This window comes from Pipistrellus hanaki (genome assembly GCF_964339955.1).
Source record: "Pipistrellus hanaki genome assembly, chromosome: 12".
Classification (NCBI taxonomy): domain Eukaryota; kingdom Metazoa; phylum Chordata; class Mammalia; order Chiroptera; family Vespertilionidae; genus Pipistrellus; species Pipistrellus hanaki.
The window spans coordinates 49,151,743-49,174,486 of record NC_140514.1 but is presented as its reverse complement, the minus strand read 5'-3'; the positions used below and the strand labels follow the sequence as shown (position 1 = coordinate 49,174,486).

General features: G+C 44.9%; 1 protein-coding gene across 3 annotated transcripts in view; it reads right to left on the bottom strand.

Moving 5' to 3' along the window:
- Positions 1 to 5,212: 5,212 nt before the first annotated feature.
- KDM3A (lysine demethylase 3A) overlaps positions 5,213 to 22,744 on the bottom strand; it is a 53,055-nt gene continuing 35,523 nt past the window's right edge. For 2 of the 3 annotated variants that reach the window (XM_084900212.1, XM_084900214.1), the window contains exons 17-26: positions 22,366 to 22,538; positions 21,743 to 21,979; positions 19,884 to 20,055; positions 16,340 to 16,427; positions 15,624 to 15,754; positions 11,178 to 11,297; positions 10,962 to 11,101; positions 9,189 to 9,365; positions 8,968 to 9,102; positions 5,213 to 8,245 (exon numbers count right to left, since the gene is read on the bottom strand). In XM_084900212.1, the coding sequence (XP_084756338.1) occupies positions 8,147 to 8,245; positions 8,968 to 9,102; positions 9,189 to 9,365; positions 10,962 to 11,101; positions 11,178 to 11,297; positions 15,624 to 15,754; positions 16,340 to 16,427; positions 19,884 to 20,055; positions 21,743 to 21,979; positions 22,366 to 22,538 (1,472 nt within the window). In that variant the 3' untranslated portion in view covers positions 5,213 to 8,146. The remainder of the gene's footprint in view (positions 8,246 to 8,967; positions 9,103 to 9,188; positions 9,366 to 10,961; positions 11,102 to 11,177; positions 11,298 to 15,623; positions 15,755 to 16,339; positions 16,428 to 19,883; positions 20,056 to 21,742; positions 21,980 to 22,365; positions 22,539 to 22,744) is intronic. The other variant, XM_084900213.1, reaches the window with a different exon arrangement.

Here is a 22,744-nt window from a genome sequence, read left to right as displayed (position 1 = left end):
CCCCATTGTCCTCATCCATAGGTGCACAGTTTATGTTCAGTCTCTTCCTCCCTCCCTCTCCCCTATAGTAAATCCCTTTTCAGATAGTAAATCTGTTACTTAGCATTTTCTCATATCAATAATACCTCCACATGCCCAATGATACACTTCACACAAAAGACATTTTCAAATAGGTCAACCAGCCTCATCCAGACCCCACCCAAGGCACTCACAGATCAACACCCCAGCGCTATACTAACTCAACACATCCAGATCTAAGCCTTCATCACTTGATTCAGCAGACCCTCAAGTTCCCGCAAAAGTTTCCAGCCATGTCTGAGAGGCAGCCGTGGGCAGGTACAGGCGAGGAGCGAGCTGTTTCGGGCCTGGCTGCTCCGGGCCTGGCCTCTGTTGCTCTGGTTCGTTCCACAACCAGCTGCTCCGGGTCTGGTCACTGCCGCTCCCGACCTAGTTGCTCTGGACTTGGCTGTTGCTGCTACAGGCCTGGCCGCACCCGACCCGGCTGCTCTGGGACCGGTTGCTCCGGTCCCGGCCGCTCCGGGCCTGGCCGCTCCCAGCCTGTCAGCCGCTGCTCCGGGCCTGGCCGCTCCCAGCCCGGCAGCCACTGCTCCGGGCCTGGCCGCTCCCAGCCTGGCAGCCACTGCTCCGGGCCTGGCCTCACCAGACCCGGCTGCTTTGGGCCTGGCCGCTCCCAGCCTGGCAGCCACTGCTCCGGGCCTGGCCGCACCAGACCCGGCTGCTCCGGGCCTGGCCGCTCCCAGCCTGGCAGCCGCTGCTCCGGGCCTGGCCGCTCCCAGCCTGGCAGCCACTGCTCCGGGCCTGGCCGCACCAGACCCGGCTGCTCCGGGCCTGGCCGCTCCCAGCCTGGCATTCGCTGCTCCGGGCCTGGCCGCACCAGACCCGGCTGCTCCGGGCCTGGCCGCTCCCAGCCTGGCAGCTGTTGCTCTGGGCCTGGCCACTCCCAGCCTGGCATTCGCTGCTCCGGGCCTGGCCGCACCAGACCCGGCTGCTCCGGGCCTGGCCGCTCCCAGCCTGGCAGCCGCTGCTCCGGGCCTGGCCGCTCCCAGCCTGGCAGCCACTGCTCCGGGCCTGGCCGCACCAGACCCGGCTGCTCCGGGCCTGGCCGCTCCCAGCCTGGCAGCCACTGCTCCGGGCCTGGCCGCACCAGACCCGGCTGCTCCGGGCCTGGCCGCTCCCAGCCTGGCATTCGCTGCTCCGGGCCTGGCCGCACCAGACCCGGCTGCTCCGGGTCTGGCCGCTCCCAGCCTGGCAGCTGTTGCTCTGGGCCTGGCCACTCCCAGCCTGGCAGCCACTGCTCCGGGCCTGGCCGCACCAAACCCGGCTGCTCCGGGCCTGGCCGCTCCCAGCCTGGCAGTCGCTGCACCGGGCCTGGCCACTCCCAGCCTGGCAGCTGCTGCTCCGGGCCTGGCCACACCAGACCCGGCTGCTCCGGGCCTGGCCGCTCCCAGCCTGGCAGCTGTTGCTCTGGGCCTGGCCGCTCCCAGCCTGGCAGCCGCTGCTCCAGGCCTGGCCACACCAGACCCAGCTGCTCCGGGCCTGGCCGCTCCCAGCCTGGCCGCCACTGCTCCCAGCCTGGATGCTCTGTGCTTGGCTACTGCTGTTCTGGGCCTGGCTGCTCCCAACCCGGCTGCTCTGGGCCCGGCTTCTCCGGGCCCAGCCATTCCGTGTCTGGGTGTTCCTGGACTGGCCACCCTGGGCTTGGCCGCCTCTGCCTCAGGCCTGGCTGCCACTTCCCCAGGTCTGGCTGCTCCAGTGCTGGCCGTTGATGCTCTTGTTCTGGCTGTTGCTGCTCTGGGGCCTGGCCACTGCTGCTCCGGGCCCAGCTGCCACTGCCTTGTGCCTGGCCACTCTAGGCCTGGTCGCCGCTGTTCCAACATTCTGTCCCTTTTTTCTCTTTTTTTTTTTTTCTTTTTTTCTTTTTTTTTAAAAAAAAAAAACAAACGCATTTATGTTGCAATGTTGGCTGGTGCGTTGAGTTCTGACTTAGTCTTTGATTTTTCAAGATCTTCTTTGTATTCTTTCTTAAGTAATTTTACTATCATTTGCTCTCACTTGATTTCTTCACATTGAGAACTTCTTTGGTTTCTTCCTCCTTGTCCTGGGAGCTCAGCAGGTTGGCCTGTGGCACCCCTTTGTTCTCTGAGGGCTCCCGCGCTGCTCCAGCCTGTTGCCGGGGTCGGCGCCGCCCAGGAAGCAGCCCCCGTCCTTGGCTCCGTTGCCTGCGCTCAGCAGTCGAAGGCTCAGGGGCACTCCCCCCCCTGGGGGCCCCGTCGCCTGGCTCCTTGCTGGCGCCCGGCTGGCCGGTGTCCGGCAGGGGCTCTTGCTCCATGTCGCGTTCCTCCAGTCTGGAGCTTTCTTTCTCCCTCCCACTAGGGGAGTCCAGGATCAGAGTCAACAGACTGTCCTCTGCGCACAGTGTGCGCGACTCCTGGGGCTCGGTCTTTCGCCGCGCTCCCAGGACTCCACCTCACAGCTCTGTCTCCCCCTGCCCGAGCCTGGGTCCCCAGGGACTGACCCAGACCTGGAGTTCGGGGCGGTCCGGACTGAGGCTCAGAGCTGCCGCCGGAGGCTTTGTTTCTTCCAGCTAGGGTAATCCAGCATCAGAGTCAACATTCAGTCCTCTGTGCGCCATGTGCGCGCGACTCCGGGGGCCCCGCCTTTCGCCGTCCCCGGGATTGTCTCCCCCTGCCGGAGCCTGGGTCCCCAGGGTCTGGCCCATAACTTGGGGCTCAGCGCTGCCGGTTCGGGGGTTCAGCCCAGGCTGGGGGTTCTATTTCCTTCCTGCTAGGGAACGCCAGGCAGCACCCAGCCCTCTCCTCCTCTCCGGCTGCGACCTCTCCGCGCGCGCGTGCGTGCGAGTGCGCCGCATGTCTCCGTACCTTAGGCTTTTTTTCAGCTCCTCTGATTTTCCTTCTGGTTTTCTCCCTCCTTCCTATTGTAGAGTTTTCAGTCAGTCGACTACCTGTAGCTCTGGGCAATGTCCACTCTACATTTTAGTTGTATTCCCTTGAAATTGTTGTGAGCTGCTGCGGCTAGGTGCATACCCGAGCAGCCATCTTGGATCCTCCCAATCCTTTGTATTTTATATATTGACTTCAGAGTGGAGGAGAGAGGGAGAAAGAGATAGAAAATCAATTATGAGAATCATTGATCAGTCTCCTGCATGCCCCCTATTAGGGATGGAACTTGCAACCCAGGCATGTGCCCTGACTGGGAACTGAACCATGAACTCTTGGTTCATAGTTTGATGCTCAACCATTAAGCCACACTGGCTGTGCGAGGAACAACTCTTTTTACTTTTCACCTATAGTCGAACTGTATCTTTTATAAACATCACTAGAGGCCCAGTGCACGATTAAATCATGCGGGTAGGGTCTCTAGGCCTAGCCTCCTGCCATCAGGGCCATCTTCTGCCCACTCGCCAGTCCCCAGGCCGACCACAGCCTCTGCCGCTGGGCTGTAGGCAGTCGGGATCACCAGCTCATCCCTGGCCGCTCCGGGGCTCAGGCCTGCGGGAAAGCGGGCGCCGAAAACTTCACCTCCGTGCACATACACTGGTGCCTGCTCGGAGCCGCTCGTGTGGGCACCACCACTGCCGCCGCCGCTGTCACTGCCGCTGGGGCCTGAGGCGCTGACAGCAGCTGCGGGGTGTGCTGGTGACCTACCCGTCCCGCAGGAGCCGATGGTGGTGATGGTTGAACAGTGTACACTGTAATTGTACTATCACTGAACCATACACAAATAAAAACTCTACCCATTAAAAAACAATTCCCAGCCCTCCTTCCTCCTGCTCCAGTAACCATCATTCTTTTTTTTCTTTTTTTTTTTAATATATATTTTATTGATTTTACACAGAGAGGAATTGAGAGGGACAGACAGTTAGAAACATCGATGAGAGAGAAACATCGATCAGCTGCCTCTTGCACACCCCCCACTGGGGATGTGCCCGCAACCAAGGTACATGCCCTTGACCGGAATCGAACCCGGGACCTTTCAGTCCACAGGCCGACGCTCCATCCACTGAGCCAAACCGGTCCCAGCAACCATCATTCTTTAAAATTTTTTTTTTTTTTTTAAATTTTAGAGAGGAATAAAGAGTGATATAGAAACATCAACAATGAGCTGGGAATCATTGATAAGCTGCCTCCTGCACACCCCCTACTGGGATCGAGCCCATCGCTGGGCATGTGCCCTTGACTAGAATTGAACCCGGGACCCTTAAGTCCATAGGCTGACCCTCTACCCATTGAGCAAAACTGGTTAGGGCCATCATTGTACTTCCTGTCTCTATAAAATTTAGGCTGACGCTCTACCCATTGAGCAAAACTGGTTAGGGCCATCATTGTACTTCCTGTCTCTATAAAATTTAACTATTCTAGGAATATGATTATTATAGTAGAATCATACTTGTCCTTTTGTATGGGGCATACTTAGCATATTTTCAAGATTCATCCAATTTTGTATCTTGAGTCAGAATTGCCTTTTTTGAAAAATTTTCCATTTTAAGTATATGGTATTTTGTTTTTTCTTTAATCTCTTTTAAAAAAAAATATTTTATTGATTTTTTTACAGAGAGGAAGAGAGAAGGATAGAGAGTTAGAAACATCGATGAGAGAGAATCATCGATCAGCTGCCTCCTGCACACCCCCTACTGGGGATGTGCCTGCAACCAAGGCACATGCCCTTGACCGGAATCAAACCTGGGACCTTTCAGTCTGCAGGCCGACACTCTATCCACTGAGCCAAGCTGGTTTTGACTTCTTTAATCTCTTGATGGACATTTGTGTGGTTTCCATCTTTTGGCTCTTGTGCATAAAGCTACTATCAACAAAGGTGTACAAGTGTCTGAATTCTTGCATTCAGTTCTTTTTAGTGTATACCTAGGAGTGAAACTGCTGGGTCATATGTTAATCCTGTTTAACTTTTGGAGGAGATTTACCTAGACTTCTTAAAAAAAAAAAAAAAAAAAAATATATATATATATATATATATATATATATATATATATTAATTGATATTTTACAGGGAGGAAGAGAGAGGGAGAGAAACATCGATCAGCTGCATCCTGCACATCCTCTACTGGGTATGTGCCTACAACCAAGGTACATGCTCAGACCTGAATAGAACCTGGGACCCTTGAATCCGCAGACCCTCTATCCACTGAGCCAAACCAGTTAGGGAAAAGTATATAATTTTTAACAAAGTATCTTTTTATTGGTTTCAGGGAGAGGGAGAAATATCAATGAGAACAATCACCCATCAGCTGTCTTCTGCATGCCCCCTATTGGATATCAAAACCAGCAACCCATGCATGTACTCTGATCAGGAATCAAACCATAACCTCCTGATTCATGGGTTGACTGGCTGGGTCTCTAAGTATATCTTTAAACGTTCCTTAAGCAAGGGCCTGGAAATAAACTTGTGCTTTTTTGTTTTGTTTTGTTTTGTTTAAAACTGTCTGTAAAAAACAGGGAAGAGAATTTTGCTGTGTCTAGACTTTTGTTTTCAGATATGTTCTGAATATATGTGAAAATTAAGAATGGCATCTAGTACTTTCTTCTGACTTGTTTGTAGATCATGTTTTTCTCCCTCTGGCTGCTTTTAAGAACCCATTTCATGAGGTATTTATTACTGTACATCACATAGGTGTGAGTTTTTTTATTTCTGTTGCTTTATTTAGTCATCCATCTATCCACCCTGCTTGGGCTTCTTCAGTCCGATGAGGTATCTGCCATCAGTAGTGCAAAGTTTCAGTCTCTGAACATCACCATTCTCTTGGCTCTGTCACAGGCTACCAAACCTATATTATTCTGTGTCTTGCTTATAAGTTGACATCTCTTCTGGTTTTCAGTGATGTATTGTGTATTTTACCACTCTTCCAGTTTGTAAAAAGATTTTTCTGTTAATTCATCTGCTAAATTTCCAATTTTAACCATCATGCCAGCATTTACATGAACAGAATTCACTCTGTAAATTCTGTTTATTGACATTCCAACTCTGATCATTTCAGGCATTTCATTCTTTCATCATATTTCCTATTCTCTCATTTTTAAAAAGTTAACACTTCATAATATAAAATAAATATCAGATCACTCCAGAATCTGCAAACTTTGCAAATTTAATGATACATATGAAGATTCTTTTGATTCTTGCACATAGTGGTTTTCTGTCTTTATTATTACAAAGTATTTGATTATGAATAATAAGTCCTAGGACTTCTGACTCTTTTGAGATGGGACTTGACGGGGGTTTACTCTAAAGAAGACCAAGCTTTCTTTGACTTTGATTTCTAAGTGATGGTGCCAATTCTAGATGTAACCCTGTATAGAAGAGCTTCGTACTACCACTCAATTGTATAGTAGTACTTAAAAGAGGAATACTTTTTCTACTTAGGCAAATATATCTCCTTATTCTTTTCAGGGAACTTTATTTATATTTGACCCCCCAAAGGTATTGTAAAAATCCAGGCTGTAAGCATTGTCTATACCACATGTGTCAAACACAAGGCCCGCGGGCCAAATCCAGCCCGCCAGGCCTCGCAATGTGGCCCGCACCGCGCTGTCATCACTGCACTCCGCTGTCAGTTTATGACATTGTCAGTTTATGACTGTTCAGTAAACCATTCGGCCCGCGATTTAGGCTGGATTTTAGATTTTGGCCCCTTCTCTGATTGAGTTCGACACCCCTAGTCTATACTATTTGATTTCAGTGTAATTTCTTTTAGTGTAGACAGAGCTATGAGAACCTGGGAGCTATAAAAAGGTGACTTCCTGAATCCTGTCCCTTCAGAGATAAATATTTTAGGTAACAGAGGCCTGGTGCACGAATCTGCACACTAGTGGGGTCCCGTGGCTTGGCCTGCAGGATTGGGCTAAAACCAGCTCTCCGACATCCCGAGGGGTCCTGGATTGTGAGAGGGCATAAGCCTTGCTGAGGGACCCCACTGGTGCATGATCAGGACTGGGGAGGACTGAGGGAGGGCTCCAGGGCATGTCCAGCCCATTATAATCAGCCCTAACTGGTCAGACCCCAGCAGCAAGCTAACCTACTGATTGGAACATCTGCCCCCTGGTGGTCAGTGCATGTTATAGCAAGTGGTTGAGCAGCCTTAGCATATCATTAGCATATTATACTTTAATTGGTTGAACAACCAGACAGCATATTAGGTTTTTATTACATAGGATTACTGTTCTAAAACTATTTTAATAATTTCATTTTTCTTTTTAAACTCTTGCATTATGAAGGGCCAGAAGAGAGTCAAAGCATTTTGATCATCTTTACAGAATCATTTAACCAGTCATGATTTGTTTTGTTGTTAAATTTAGTTTGTTGGTGGTGTTTCTTTGCAAAATTGTGACAGGGTTTCCACCTACGTGGGGAGAAACTTATTTCCATGTTAGCATTGTAATAATCATGGAAAACCATTGCATCATCTAATTTCTTTGTTTTTATAATGAATTCCTGGAGCAATCTTTTACATCTATGACATTTGATAAAAGGTATGTAAAATTCCAACAAACAGTCAAAATATTATATGAATACTTTAATGCAAAATGCTCAACACTTAAAATTAGCAAAGCTTCATTTAAATTAAAATTCCATTTAACTAAAGATGGTTAACCCCAAGAATATTGTACAGTAGTTGATTTGTTATATAATGCCAGTCCTGATTCAAAAGAGTAAGAATGGCATCGTTAGCTGTCATTTCCTCCGTTGCTTTTCTAAACCCTAAGGGTTGGGGGAGGGGATAGTCAGACAGACACAGAACAAAACACAACCCAAATAAACTGCACAGTTGTTCCTAATAGTTTTAACCCATTTTGACTAAGCTGTCCAAGAAAACAGCTGGAGTCATAACTGGAGTATTGTTCCAGAGCTGAGAAGAGGTTTTTATTTTTATAGTTTGGTAGTTCTGCACTAAGTGAGAAGTCACAGTTGAAGGATGCATGTTCTGTAAATAGTAACTACATATACACATTTAGTGTCTGTAAACACTAGAAATATACATTAGAGTACCCTCACCAGGTACAGTTTAAAAAAGATGAGGTAACATGAATCTCAAAGTCCACAGGAATCCTGCCTGAAGAGTTTGAACAGCTGCCAGTCTTCACTCCACCGTGCAGGCTCACGGCATCTCGAGGACCCTCGGTTTGCCGAAGCCGGATTCCCCAGCTCTCAGCATAGCAACTGCATCTTTGACTGCGTGGTAGATAACGTTCTTCACCTAAAGGAACGGGAGGAGGCATGGTCAGTTTGCTTTAAATCTAAAACAGGTTATTAAAAATAAACCTTTCTCACCTGTTGACATACCATTCTCTCGGAATTTAAAACTCAATATTCACTATGAAATGGCAGTATCTGAAAGTTCCCTGGCCTCTTTTAGGCCCGTATTTCATACACATTTTAAACCTATGCCTCTTTAGAAGAACTTTAAAGACCCCTTCTTATAGCCTTTGATGCCACATGGCCCTGCCCCTGGCAAGTGCATGGAGAGGCAAGTCCAAAGGCACAGTTTTATTTTTCAGTTTATATTTTCACCTAGTTTTCAAACATAAAATTATGTTACTTGGTTGACTATTAAAAGTCCCTAAAAAAAACCTACCCACTCAGGCCCTCTTTGGTTCCCCGAGATTCTGTTCAGCTCTACCCAACGGTGAGACTGCTGCAGCACTAACGGTCTGTGTAAAGACCCCCGCCGGGCAGCTCAGCAGGACCCCGGGTCAGATCTATTCACTTTTAACACTCAACACTTTCTCCCCAGACAGTCCCTTTCAGACCAAGGTGAGATTTCCTGCTTGCTCCTCCTTTGTCTAAGGAGACAATGAAATTCAAAATAAAGCAGTTCATCAACTCACTGGACCAAGAGTGCGTTCACTGACTTTATAAGGTAAGTAATGGGGCATGAAGCCAGAGAGAGCCAATGCCAGGAATCAGTGCTGTTTTTACCTGTAATTTGTCTTCATGGTTAGTATGAGTCTGTGACAGGTAACGGAATTCCTGAGTAAGCCAGAAGCAGTGTTTCACATGTTCTGGGGAAACAAAGTCTTCAGCCACTTTGATACAGCTATATAAGTTATGAACCTGAAAAATACCAAGCCACGTCAGTAACACACACACACACACGTTCTTAGTAAAGCCAGAGAAAAGGACAAAGGACTGGTTCTTGCCTGATGTGGAGCTCCTGCTGGGATAAACACCACATCCCCAAGAAACTGCACGATAGCCCAGCCTTGAACCCCATACTCTTGATGAAGACGCTTCCTTAGGGATCGGTCTAAATACCAGCTCTGATCATGAATGGGATCGTGGTCTGCTGGGTTTTCTTGACCTTGCTCTTCTGATATCTAGAATTAAAAAAAAAAAATTACGAAAGTGAGCAATATGCAAAGGCCCAATGAAGGCATTCTTCCCCGCTAACTGTAAACAGCCAGTAACTGTCACATAGGCCTTCTTTATATACGTGCCCTATTAGCAAAGACGAGTAGCCCTCAAAGACATTAAGTAAAGGAACGAAGGAAAGACTGAAAGAAAATGAGGCTTCTCTTCTATCATTTCCTGTAAACAGACTGGCAGCTTCTGTATATGTGTATATATATGTGTACAAATAGTTAATCTCCACCTGAGGATATTTTCCCACTGATTTTTAGAGAGTGGTAGAGACAGAGACAAATTGTTTGGTTGCCTCCCACTTGCTCCCCAACCAGGGATGGGGATCGAGCCTGCAATTGAGATACACGCCCTGGATGGGAATCGAACCCAGGACTCTCACTCCACTGAACCAAACCAGCTCGGGCAGCCTGTATACTTTTGTAAATACAAATTTGGACAGTATTTTGGTCTCTAGACTTTTAAATATAAATCATCAAGATTGTTTATTCTAGACCCAGTATCAGACAGCACAGACTCAGGGTGACACTATTAAAAGAAACAATATGGTGATTAGCAGGTTTTCTTGAAGAGTCAAATGACTCTTACCCAGCAACACTTGGATTCAAAGAAATGTTGTTCAGGGCTAGGAGTATTCATGTCCATTGCTCATGAATAGCTGGAGGTTATCAACCACAGGTATCTAAGCTGCCTCCAGCAGTCTCATGGCCAACCAGGTTAAAAACAGGATATACCCGTCTTTCCAGCTGCCTAAAACTTCCACAGATAGCCCTTTGCAAATAACTGCCAACTAAACTCAGAATCTTCAAAGCCACTCCATCTCTTTCCAGTGATCTTTCACAAGCTAACAGCCACAGCAGGACTGGAGGCCTTCCTGACCTGCTTCTATGTGAGGGCAGACAAGACCAACAGCCTTTTGTAACTCACTCAGAACATGGTACCAAGGGCCAAGGAATGATACACAACTTGTGAAGCGCTTAGATTTTCAAGGCAATAAAAACAAATTACATGCTATGAGATGGTCAGAGGAAGTAACTTATAAAGAGCATAAAAAATTGCAAATGCACTATAATATAAAACACTGTAAGAGACAAGGACTCTTCTTTTCAGAAGTGTGAACCTAATAATGTAGAAATCCTGTGTTTTAGCTTCACCCTATCCAATCTGACAGGCACAGATTTAACCTTGGAGGTTGTGATAATTCCCCAGTAACCCAGTCAGTTCTTGAATATGTAGTAATTTATATTGCTACTAGAGGCCTGGTTCACAAAATTCATGCACAGGTACAGTCCCCAGGCCTGACTGGCCATCAGGGCCCATCTGTGGAACCGGCAGGGCAGATAGATCAGGGGCCCCTGCTGGCACCCGCCTTGGCTGGCCTGGGGCCTGCAGGATGGGGGCAGCTCCTGCATTGAGCGTCTGCCCCCTGATGGTCAGTGCACGTCACAGTGACCAGTCGTTCTGCCATTCAGTTGATTTGCATTTTAGACTTTAATTATACAGGACAGGATTCCCCATGCCTCTCTTCACATGCCATTGGGCAAGGAGCACACCTTTTTAAGGAATTCTCGTATCTTCTCCGTGTCCTTAGCAGCATATATGTGCCAGAGAGCCCCTGGTTTCTCTTTTCCTTCAATAAATCGCTTTATCGTGAGTTCATCAGAGTCTCCATCTTGAATAGTTTTAAGGACTTCTGGAGCAAGAGAAAACAAACATCAGCACAGTCTCCAGCAAGGAGAGTGAGCCCCACTTTTACCTCAGCACCCTACCTTCTTCTTGGTCCTGCTGTCCTTTTGGAATTCCCACATAGACCATGACATTAGCTGCATCAGATACATCTAAGTGAAGATTTGTTGTTCCATATTTCCGATCTTCTGGAGTAATTAATCCTGCAAACAGAAAATGGCTTAAATATACTAAAGGTAACAAAGGCTGACAGTCTTTCCTACTCCCTGAAGGGTACCTGGTCATAAAATTGGAGATATGCCTCTCTAATCATGTAAAAATAAGAGAACAATATTTAACACTAGAGGCCTGGTGCATGGGTTCATGCACCAGTGGGGTCCCTCAGCCTGGCCTGTACCCTCTCACAACCCGGTAACCCTCGGGGGATGTCGGACTGCCAGTTTCAGCCTGATCCCCGCAGGCCGACATCCTCCAAGGGATGTAGTAATGCACAAAGCGGCAGGCAGCAGGGAGGAACCTGGGTGGGGCACCATGTCGCTTCTACTCACCTGGCCCCACTGTGCCTGCTGCTGCTCGGTAGCACACTGCCATGGAGGCAGGTGGGGTTTGTACCACTGCAGCGGCGCTTGCCAGCCATGAACCCAGTGTCTGACACCGGTTAGGTCAGCTGAGCAGCACTCCTGCTATTGGAGTGCCCTGACCACCAGGGGGCAGGCTCTTGATACAGGAGCTGCCCCCTGGTGGCTAGCACATCATAGCAACCAGTCAAATGGTTATTTGGTTGCTTAGGCTTTTATATAAATAAACCTGAGGTCCGGTGTATGAATTTGTGCATGGGTGGGGTCCAGTCAGTGCACCCCCATCAGGGCCAATTGGACTGAGCCAGCTGGGGGGAGGCTGCAGGCAGTTGGCCAGTGGCTCTGCTCCCTGGTTCAACTCCTGGTAGAGGGGACAATGTGTATATTAGCCTTTTATATAGGATTATTTTATCCTTCCAACTATTAAAATCATCTTATTAAATATTTAATCATAAATGTAATAAAAGAAGTATAATAAACCATATTCTAAATATGAGGGCTTTGGTTTTTGGTGATAGGCAAAAGGTCACTAACAGACTCTTCTGCTGAGAAATCACTGTGCTAGCAACAAAAGAAGCCAAAAGTAGGAAGCAGAGCATGGCCAGTGCTGACAGGGGAGTGGAGCCAAAAGAGCACGCTGCAGAACCATAGCTCTGACACCCAATCTTTAATAAATGACCACTCTTTAATGATGTTTGTGATAAGGTATAAGGTGTCTGAAAGGGAACACATCTTTATTTTCTTCAATCCCTAGCTGCTTATTCTGGATGGAAACAAGTTTGTCACAGGAAAAGCTTTTCTAGAATAATGCTGCCATCTACTGGAATCTAGATCTGCTGCCACCTATTTCAGCAAGCAGGAAATTTACAATCAAATCTCAACTCTTGACTTTCTCCCATTCGAACAATTTGGTTCTCCACCAAGTTGCTCACAGAAAAAAGTCTTGGTTGTCAAACAAATTTCAACGTTCTCCACCCGACAACCCTTTCTTGCTGATACATCAACACGATGAAAAGCATCTCTAAGGCCACAAAGGACAGAATGTGAGTCAGTCTACTGTGCTGTGAATATTTTCCTGCTTGTTGGCTTTTGCTTTTGTTGCTGGTAAAATGGACACTTAGCAAGATTTTAAAACATAAAGAGGCCACCAAGTATGCTGATGTTCCTAAGGGTGTGAGAATGCTCACAAAACAAGGGATAACAGGCAACTAAAAAAGTAACAATAAAGATTTATTAAATATAAAAAATAAAAATAAAAAAAGAAATGTCTCCTGACATTAAACTCAAAATCCTGGGAGAATGTGACTTAAATGACAGAGAATTAAAAATTTTAGTTGTAAGAAGCTCAATTGGATACAAGAGAACTCAGAAAGGCAATTCCATGAACTCATGAAGAAAATTAATGAACAAAAGCAGCACTTTACCAAAGAGACTGAACCTATAAAAGAGAACCAAATAGAAATTCTGGAACTGAAAATTCAATAAATAAGATGAAGAATACATGAGAGAGCACTGGCCACAAAGCAAACCAGATGGAAGAGAAAATTAGTGAGCTCAAGACAGGAACATAGAAATGATCCAGGAGGAAGACTAAGAGAACTAAAAGAAAGAAAAAAAGCTTGCCCTGATCAGTATGGCTCAGTTGGTTGAATGTCGACTTATGTACCAAAAGGTCATAGATTCAATTCCCAGTCAGAACACATGCCTGGGTTGTGGGCTCAATCCTCAGTAGGGACCTGAAGAAGACAGCCTATCAATGTTTCTCTTTCATCAATGTTTCTCTCTCTCTAAAACCAATAAAAAAAAAAACTATTTAAAAAAATATATAATTATCTGTTTTCATAGAAAGAGCAATATAAGGATAATAGGTATACCAGATGGAGAAAAGGAGAAAAGAACAAATAATCTACTCAAAGAAATAGTTAATCAGAACTTCCCAAGCCTTAGGAAACACATGCCAAATAGCCAAAACAATCTTCTCTGAAAATAGATGAAGTTGGAAGTATCACACTACCTGATATCAAACTATAGTACAATTCAGACAGAGAAAGACAAATATCATATGTTTTCACTTAAATGTAAAATCTAAAAAACAGCCGAAACCGGTTTGGCTCAGTGGTAGAGCGTCGGTCTGTGGAATGAAAGGTCCCAAGTTTGATTCCGGTTAAGGGCATGTACGTTGGTTGCGGGCACATCCCCGATAGGGGGTGTGCAAGAGGCAGCTGGTCGATGTTTCTCTCTCATCGATGTTTCTAGCTCTCTATCTCTCTCCCTTCCTCTCTGTAAAAAATCAATAAAATATGTTAAAATAAATAAATAAATAAAATCTAAAAAACAAATGAGCAAAGAAAACAAACTCATAGATACAAAGTGATGGTTGCTATATACTTTAGGAAGCAGACAAAATTTTTTTTCATGAATGGAAGAGGATTGGGGGGCTAGATAAAAAAGGTGAAAGGGCCCGTCTGGTGTGGCTCAGTAGTTTAATGTCAACCAACGAGCCAGGAGGCTGTGTTTCGATTCCCTGGTTGTGGCACATGTCCAGGTTGTGAGCTCAATTCTCAGTGTGAGGTGTGCAGGAGGCAACAGACCGACGATTCTCATCATTGATGTTTCTATCATTCTTTCCCTCTCTCCCTACCTCTCTAAAACAAAATAAAAAGGTGAAAGGAGAAAGAAGTACAAATTTGTAGTTACAAAATAGTCATGGATATTAAAGCACAGCATAGGGAATATAGTCAGTAATCTATATGTATAAAAGCCCAAGTGACCAGCCAACCAGCCAGAGCTCATGCAGGAACTGCCCGTGATGGTCAGTGCACGCCCACCGCAGAAGCACCACTTAGCTAACATTGGGCAGCAGACGCTGGGCTCACGGCTGTCGAGCGCAGACGGAGTGGGGTGAGCCTCTCCTGCAGATTCCCTGGGCGCCAGACTAGTGGCGGTGGCAGGCACAGTGGGGCCAGGATGAGCAGGAGCGGTGCGGACAATGAGCTGGAGCCAGATGAGCTGGCGGGTAAGACTAGGCTGTGGTGGCACAGAAGTCCACTGATCCCCATGGATGAGGCTGAGGGACCCCACTGTGCATGAATCCATGTACCAAGCCTCTAGTATTGTAATAACTATGTATGATGTCAGGTGAGTAGTACATTAACTTATCAAGAGAATCACCTTGTAAATTATATAAAACTAGAAGCCCAGTGTATGAAATTCACTTGGGGGAGGAAGAGGGCAGGATCTCTCAGCTCAGGCTACGGGCTCTCGCAGTCTGGGAGCCCTCAGGGGATGTCCAATTGATGGCTTAGGCCCACTCCCTGGATATCCTTAGCACTGCCCCAATGGAGGTGGGCAAGGCTGCCGCCACTGTGCTCGCCACCTGTGAGCCTGCCTTCTGGCTGAGCGGTCCTCTCCTTGTGGGGGTGCACTTACCACCAGGGGGCAGTTCCTGCATTAAGTGTCTGCCCCCTGGTAGTGGGCATCATAGCAACTGGGTCGTTCCACCGTTCAGTCAATTTACATTTAGTCTTTTAATATATAGGCTATCTAACCACTGTGCCATACATCTGTGAAATTAATATAATATGGAATGTCAACTGAATTTGAAAAAAAATAATAAAGTTGTACACGTCAAGTATGTTTTTAACCTATGTTACCCCAATTAAACTTAATTTTAAAATTTTGGTAAGGGCTATTAAACTACATGTAAAGATTTTACAATATATTAGATATAGAAGAGAGAAAAATAAAAAATTGCTTATGCCCAACAACTATGAAAAGTAAATACACAAACATTTGGCCAGGAATGAAAGGAAATATGCAAAAACGAAGCCTACTGCTGTGTTCAGTGTTGGGATTATACAATATTTTTCATCCCCCCAACGATAAAAAAATCAATTTTCTAAACATTTTAATTTGATCTATTCTAATTTTTTCAAGTCATTTCCTCCTTACCATAAGCATTATACATCTTGGGACCCAGATCTGGTCTAACAAAGTAGTTTGGCAGCCTAGAGGCCAAGTTCAGTTTGCCATCTCTCCGTGTGTACTCGGGCAGTGGAATGTTGGCCATCAGGTCATCAAACCTGGTACAGAACAGAATTTAAAAAATAAAGTTGCCTTTCTAATTATTATAAGATTTATTCCTTCTACACAAGAGGAACAAACAAAAATACCTGGCTTATGAAGATGGAGACAGTTAAACATTAACAATATTCAAAATCAGAATATAGAGGTTATAATCCTTCACCACAAAAAATGCATCAAAATGATCTGGAATATCTCAGACAAAAGATCTGAACAATGAATTTTCTGGACACTTGGATTTATTTATTCATTAGTTCTGAGGATACTTTTCAAGGTTCAAGCTCAAATCAGGAAAATTAAATCTACCAATCTAGCTGTCTCATTGTCTAACATAAGACTGACTATATCACACAGGACCCTGGCAGTTCAGATCCCACTACTGCCTCAAATTCAGCACCTGCACACCTCAGCCGCCTCTTCTCTGGCAGAGCACTGCAGGGAAAACCTACAGAGCTTTCATTAGCCAGATCTAAACCTCAGTAACTTAGCTCACTTAGAAACAAACATCTCAAAAAATAATCTATTCTACCAAGTCAAGGACTGAACCATTTACACCCTACCTCCCGACTCTACCCCCGTCATACCTGGAAGGCATCATATCTCTAAAATCTTCTCCTGGTGGCCAGTCCTTAAGTTTCAACACCATCGGTTCTTTTTCATTTTTTAATCGGTCTGAAAAACAACCAGAATAACTGAATTACTCCTATTAACTAAAAAACAGACCAAAATAAATGGCAAATTAGCTTTTTATGCTTAACAATGCAAATAAAATTTATCACTGTAAAATTTCATAACCTGATACATTTTGTATATAAATATTTTTCTTTAATATTCCCATCCATCAATTGCTAACTTCTACAGTGCCAAGGAATCCATCCATACCCAGGAGGCAGTAATAGGAAGCATAATAAAGATCACCAACTCATTTGTATCTGGGCCCTATCTTTTCTAAGTGCTTATTAAACTACTACTCATTCTTTTGAGATTCAAGCCACTCCCTTTTGCCCATTATCTAGGTCAGCGTTTTTCAACCGCTGTTCCGCGGCACACTGTGCCGTAGATGCAGACAAGACAAGAATTTTATAATTTTTCACTATTTTGTTTACTTAATATTTCATAATAAAGTAATTATAAAATACTTTCTTTGTGTTTATTTGATTCCTATTCAAGAGAATTACTTTATATATAGTCAATATAGGCACAGAGTTAAATTTTTTAACATTTTCTAATGGTGGTGTGCCTCATGATTTTTTTCATGAAACAAGTGTGCCTTTGCCCAAAAAAGGTTGAAAAACACTGATCTAGGTAGTGTTTGACAGTTGTCCCTCTCACTCAGATCCAGTCTTCTCTTGCATACTGAGTTCTGAAAGAAGTGACCAGCTCTGCAATGAATAAATAGCAATGCAAGTTAACAATCGAAGACCAGCCGAAACCAGTTTGGCTCAGTGGATAGAGTATCAGTCTGTGGATTGAAAGGTCCCAGGTTCGATTCTGGTCAAGGGCATGTACATTGGTTGCTGGTACATCCCCAGTAGGGGGTGTGCAGGAGGCAGCTGGTCAATGTTTCTCTCTCGACATTTCTAGCTCTCTATCCCTCTTCCTTCCTCCCTATGAAAAATCAATAAAATATATATTAAAAAAAAAAAAATCAAAGACAGGGAGGAGGGGAGACAAACCATTTTCTTTCTTCTTTTTCCCTTTTTTTAAAATATATTTTATTGATTTTTTACAGAGAGGAAGGGAGCGGGATAGAGAGTTAGAAACATAGATGAGAGAGTATCATCGATCAGCTGCCTCTTGCACACCTCCTATTGGGGATGTGCCTGCAACCAAGGTACATACCCTTGACTAGAATTGAACCGGGGACCTTTCAGTCCGCAGGCAGACACTCTATCTACTGAGCCAAACCGGTTTCGGCAACAAACCATTTTCTGAGGCTAGCATGAAATAGAAATAAATGACTTGTCTCAGTGGTTATTGAACTATGAACCAGGAGGTCACAGTTCGATTCCTGGTCAGGGGACATACTCAGGTTGTAGGCTTGATCCCCACCCAGTAGGGGATGTGCAGGAGGCAGCCTATCAATGATTTTCTCCCATCATTGAGGTTTCTCTTTCCCTTCCTCTCTGAAATCAATAAAAATATATTTTTAAAAAGAACTAGAAATGGCCGGAACCGGTTTGGCTCAGTGGATAGAGCGTCGGCCTGCGGATTGAAGGGTCCTGGGTTCGATTCCAGTCAAGGGCAAGTATCTTGATTGCGGGCCCATCCCCAGTGGGGGGTGTGCAAGAGGCAGCTGATCGATGACTCTCTCTCATTGATGTTTCTGGCTCTCTGTCCCTCTCTCTTCCTCTCTGTAAAAAATCAATAAAATATATTAAAAAAAAGAACTAGAAATGACTTGTTTTACTCAGAGACTGAAACTGATGTTCTGTCCAGGGAGACCTAGGGCTAACAGAACCCACTCTGCCCCACCCTGGCAGATACACATTGAGTTTAATGAAAACTACGTATGTTTGTGTGATAGAACCACTACCTATTGCAGGTAATGCCAAGGAACCAAGACCCAAGGATCTCTCGTTGGTAAAGATATGTTGATAATTATAATTAACAGGAGTGAAAACCAGTTTTGCACTTCTTGCTGTGTTCTAATCTCTGCTCAGTTTTATTGATTTAATCCTTGCAATTAAACCAATATCCCAATGAGATTAAGCCCTTTTTAATATTCTCAATTTTAGGAGGAAATTGACAGATGTCCAAGGGCATCCAGCAGGATTGGAACTGAAACCCAGGTTTGACTTCAGAGCTTGTACTCTTGAAGGCTAACGTTTGTAAAATGTTTTAGTCAACCAAACACTGTTCCGTAACCTAGTTTAAACAGGTGTACTCCTGGGGCAATAGAGATAGGAAATCACAGGGAACAGGCTATGTTCAGACACCAGCAGCACTTCAGTGTGGGTGGCACGCTGGGGGTGTGCAGCAGGAACATCGCATGGGAAGGCAAGTTGCAGCTGACTCTGGAAAGTTTGAGCCCCAGAAAAATCAAATCACTGGCTCATATAACAGTAAGTACATATCCAGTCAGGATTTGAACGCAGACCTAACTGGATGGCACATTGTGGTAGTTCTATCACCAGATCTCTTTCAAAGAACTTGCTGCCAAGACACAGCGTTAGGGTCTGCCTCAGCTGCAAAGAGCTGTCTCACCAGGTTACTGCCCTTCCCAGGCACCAGGATGTAGAAACTGAGGAGGAGGGGGTACAAGGTGGTGCTGAAGGCCCTGACATCTCCCACTGCAGCCAATCTGTGATACTGAGGGGCAATGGTTCCTCCAGGGCTTCCTGCTATCCTGGCTGAAGCTTTGTTGAGTCTGCCTTGCAGCTGACTCCTTCTCATGCCAGTTCTGCTTCCCACCTCTCTCTTCATTTCAGATAAATATTTCCCGTCTGAAACTCCATCTTGGCATTTACCTATGGAAAACCGCATCATGTCTTATATAAGAGTTAAGTATAATTTTATTATAATATAAAGTCTGTGAAAGTATGGGCCATGATCTATAAATATGGGTAACAGGGGATAAGGAAGCAGGAGAGCAAAATGTGAAATTATGTCTAAAAAGGATGAGTGGTGAATGAGCATACTTGAATTACTGAGTCTGAGGAATGAACTGGCTGAATCTTCCAGCAGAGATGGGGGCCTGGTGACCCACTGCTGTGCTAATATGAACCTCAGGGCCAGTGTGCACTTCATGTTCTTGGAAACAGTTTACTGACTGGCCCGTCACTGAAAGGGCCAAACCTCACACAGGCCACTCTAGCCTTCTTTTTGCTGCAATCCCTGCTCACCCACATGGAGTCAACAGTGACCAGGAGACCCTGAATTAAATGAATCCACATTCCCTGGCTCCTTCAGGTCTATGTATCTTAAACAATTAGAAAAAAAAGATAGATGAAGGTGAGACGCACATAACCACCAGCCTCAATTAATTTAGTACCATTTTGGGGTTACCCTCCTGCTGGGCACAAGTGGAAGCAAATGAAGGATAGACACTACAAAATGAACTTGTCCCAGTTCAAAAACAAAAGCTTTTCAAATCCTCAACACCCCTGAAAGATCTTTAATACGTACTTGGAACATCTTCAAATCCATCCCAGAAATCTCCTACTGTGGCTCCTGTGATGATTTCATTGGTCCTGCAATTAACTAGGTCGACTTCCTGACTTCCAAATTCTTTCCTGAAGGATTCAGGTTTCCAAAGTTCAGTGTTCAATTTGTGATGCACTCCTGACACCATTACTGGCTAAAGAAGAGAACAAAGACTTTAGCTTGAACTCCTCCTGCTCTGACCCCACACCTGTGGCAGCTACTGGCTTGTTTGTCCATAGGCCATCTTATCTCAGATCCCAAAGGGCCAGCTTACACTTCTGAGCACCCACAGCATTTCCTGTCTTCATTACTCATGTCACAAACATCCCTTGCTCTCAAACTACCTTAGTAAGCTCCTAGGAGCGAGGACTCCACTCCCAGTATTCACAGAATGCCAGTGCCGAGGCTCAGGGTAGGCAGACGATGTAAGACAAAGGCCAGCAGGTGAGTCCTGTCTAAACAGGACACTGCCACTGGCCTCCAACCCGTTGTTGCTAGGCAGAAATAGGGACCTGAGGTTGCCAAGTCCTTTAGTTATCTAAGACAAGTCAGAAATCCTGAAATTTGTGAAATCTGACTAAAGTATTGGCAATCAGTTCAATTAAAAAAATTATGTATTCATGCTCTTGGTCTAAATTCAGTCAGTTACTGTCATCATGAGCAAATCTTAGTACACAGGTCTGAAAATTTGTTAGAAAATCTTTTGTTAAATATATACATTGTTCTGTATGGCAATTCCATAGCCTTGTCCAAGAGGCAAGTATTCTTTAAGTGAGGACTCCAGTTAGCCCAGAAGAAAAGCCAAAGATTCAGACAACAAAAACCAAAACAAGAAAGCAGAGGAGCCATTCATCTCCTAAACCATTAAACAAAACTTAAGATGCAGTCCATTGGCTGGCGTTTCTCAGTGGTTAGAATATCGGCCTGGCACTGAAGGGTCTTGGGTTCAATTCCTGGTCAAGGGTATGTACCTGGGTTGTGGGCTCACTCTGCCCCCGGTCGGGGTGCACGTGGAAGGCAACCAATGTGTCTCTCTAACATCGTTTTCTCTCTCTCTTCATTCCACCCTTCTTTCCATTCTCTCTGAAAAAAGCAATGGAAAAAGAAATTCTTGGACAAGAATTTTTTAAAAACCCACATTTTTTTAAAAATTTAAAATGAAGCAATACTGCCCTGTAAAGCAGACCCCCCTGGAAGTCTACACATCAATTATAAGATAAACCACCTGACTCTGGCCCACCTAAAACTACCTTTAGCACAAGGTTTTAATACATGAAAGAGGGGATACATGATTACCATATTTTGTCTAATCCCCCAAATTCCATAAGCTTCCCTGTCATACTCCACTTTTGTTGAGATTTATCATATAAGAATACTGAGTCCAGATGCTCTCATAAAAAATCCAGTGTCTAGCCTTAGCCAGTTTGGCTCAGTGGATAGAACACTGCCCAAGAACTAAAGGGTCCTATTTTCAATTCCCGTCAAGGACACGTATTTCAATTGCAGGCTGGATCCTCAACATTAGTCTCTCTCACACTGATGTTTCTTTCTCTGTGTCTCTCCCCTTCCCTTCCACTTTTAAAAATCAATGGAAACATGTCTTCAGGTGACAATTAAGAACAAAAAATCCAATGACTAGTCAGAAGCAATCAAAACTTCACAAGCCATACTCTGCCTTAATTACATTCACTCTAAATAAAAAAGTACAAAAATAGGAGATAAAGTATACAGTTATGCTACTTATAATTGGGGGGAGGGGTGCAGGAGGAGGGGATGTCAGAGTCTGCCAAAGGTACCAAGAAGGGGGATCTGAGCTGACTGGGAGAGCAGAGGTCTCTTACCTGCCCTTGTTTCCAGCACTCCCTGAACACATTCCAGTTGCTCTTGTTATTGGGATCTTGCAGGCACAGTAAGCGATTGTCACACAGCCAGTAGTGAGGAGTGTCAAAGCCCATAATGCTGGGCTTGATCGTCAGTCCTTGAGGCCTCTTAGATAAATCAGAGGAAGTCTTATTTTGCACTAAAGAGGCAAAGATGTCATCAAGGATTTTTGGTGTATTCTTGAGTCCATTTTCTGTCTGAATTTGAAAAAGAATACAAGTCTTAATTGTCATTCCCTACCATCAAAATGTACACAATATACATTTCATATTTGTCCTATAATGGTAGGACAAGTATAGATCACATATCCAGGAATCAGTCCAAGCCAGAACCCCAAGTCAAAAGGAAGTCTCCTTCCCCCACTGAACATCACAACTCACAGAAGTGGGCACAGGAAAAAGTGTAATAGGGGAAAATTGCCATAACCCTGTGAAGCCCACCTGCCAATCACACAGGCTTCTGTACCCATGAAGGAAAGCCTAAGATCCATTTCTACTTTGTTTCAAATTTTCTAGTGTCATCTATTCACCTTTACTAGGTGGAGTACAAACCGGAAAAAAAAACCCAAAATAACAATGCATACCTTTCCTGTAGAGGAATTCAAAAGATTTCGGAGGAAACCAGAATTGTTGTTGCTTACAGGTGTCAAAATTGTGCTGTTAAAGGTATGGAGGACTGTGCTGGACTTGCTCAAAGGGGGCAGGGGTGGAAGGCATTTGATTTCATTCTTTAAAATTGGCATCATTGGTTGTTTTTCTGAAAATAAAAAAATCCAAATGGAAAAGCATTCTGAAAATAAAATCCCTTAGTAGTCCTCTATTAAAATTACTTTGGAACCTGAGTTCATTTATTAGAACAAAAAAACTTAACAGGATAAATACTAATGACATTATTTAGACAAGGATTCCCAACTGGTATTAAATAACAAAGATCCAATATCTAGGGGATATATATATTTGAGT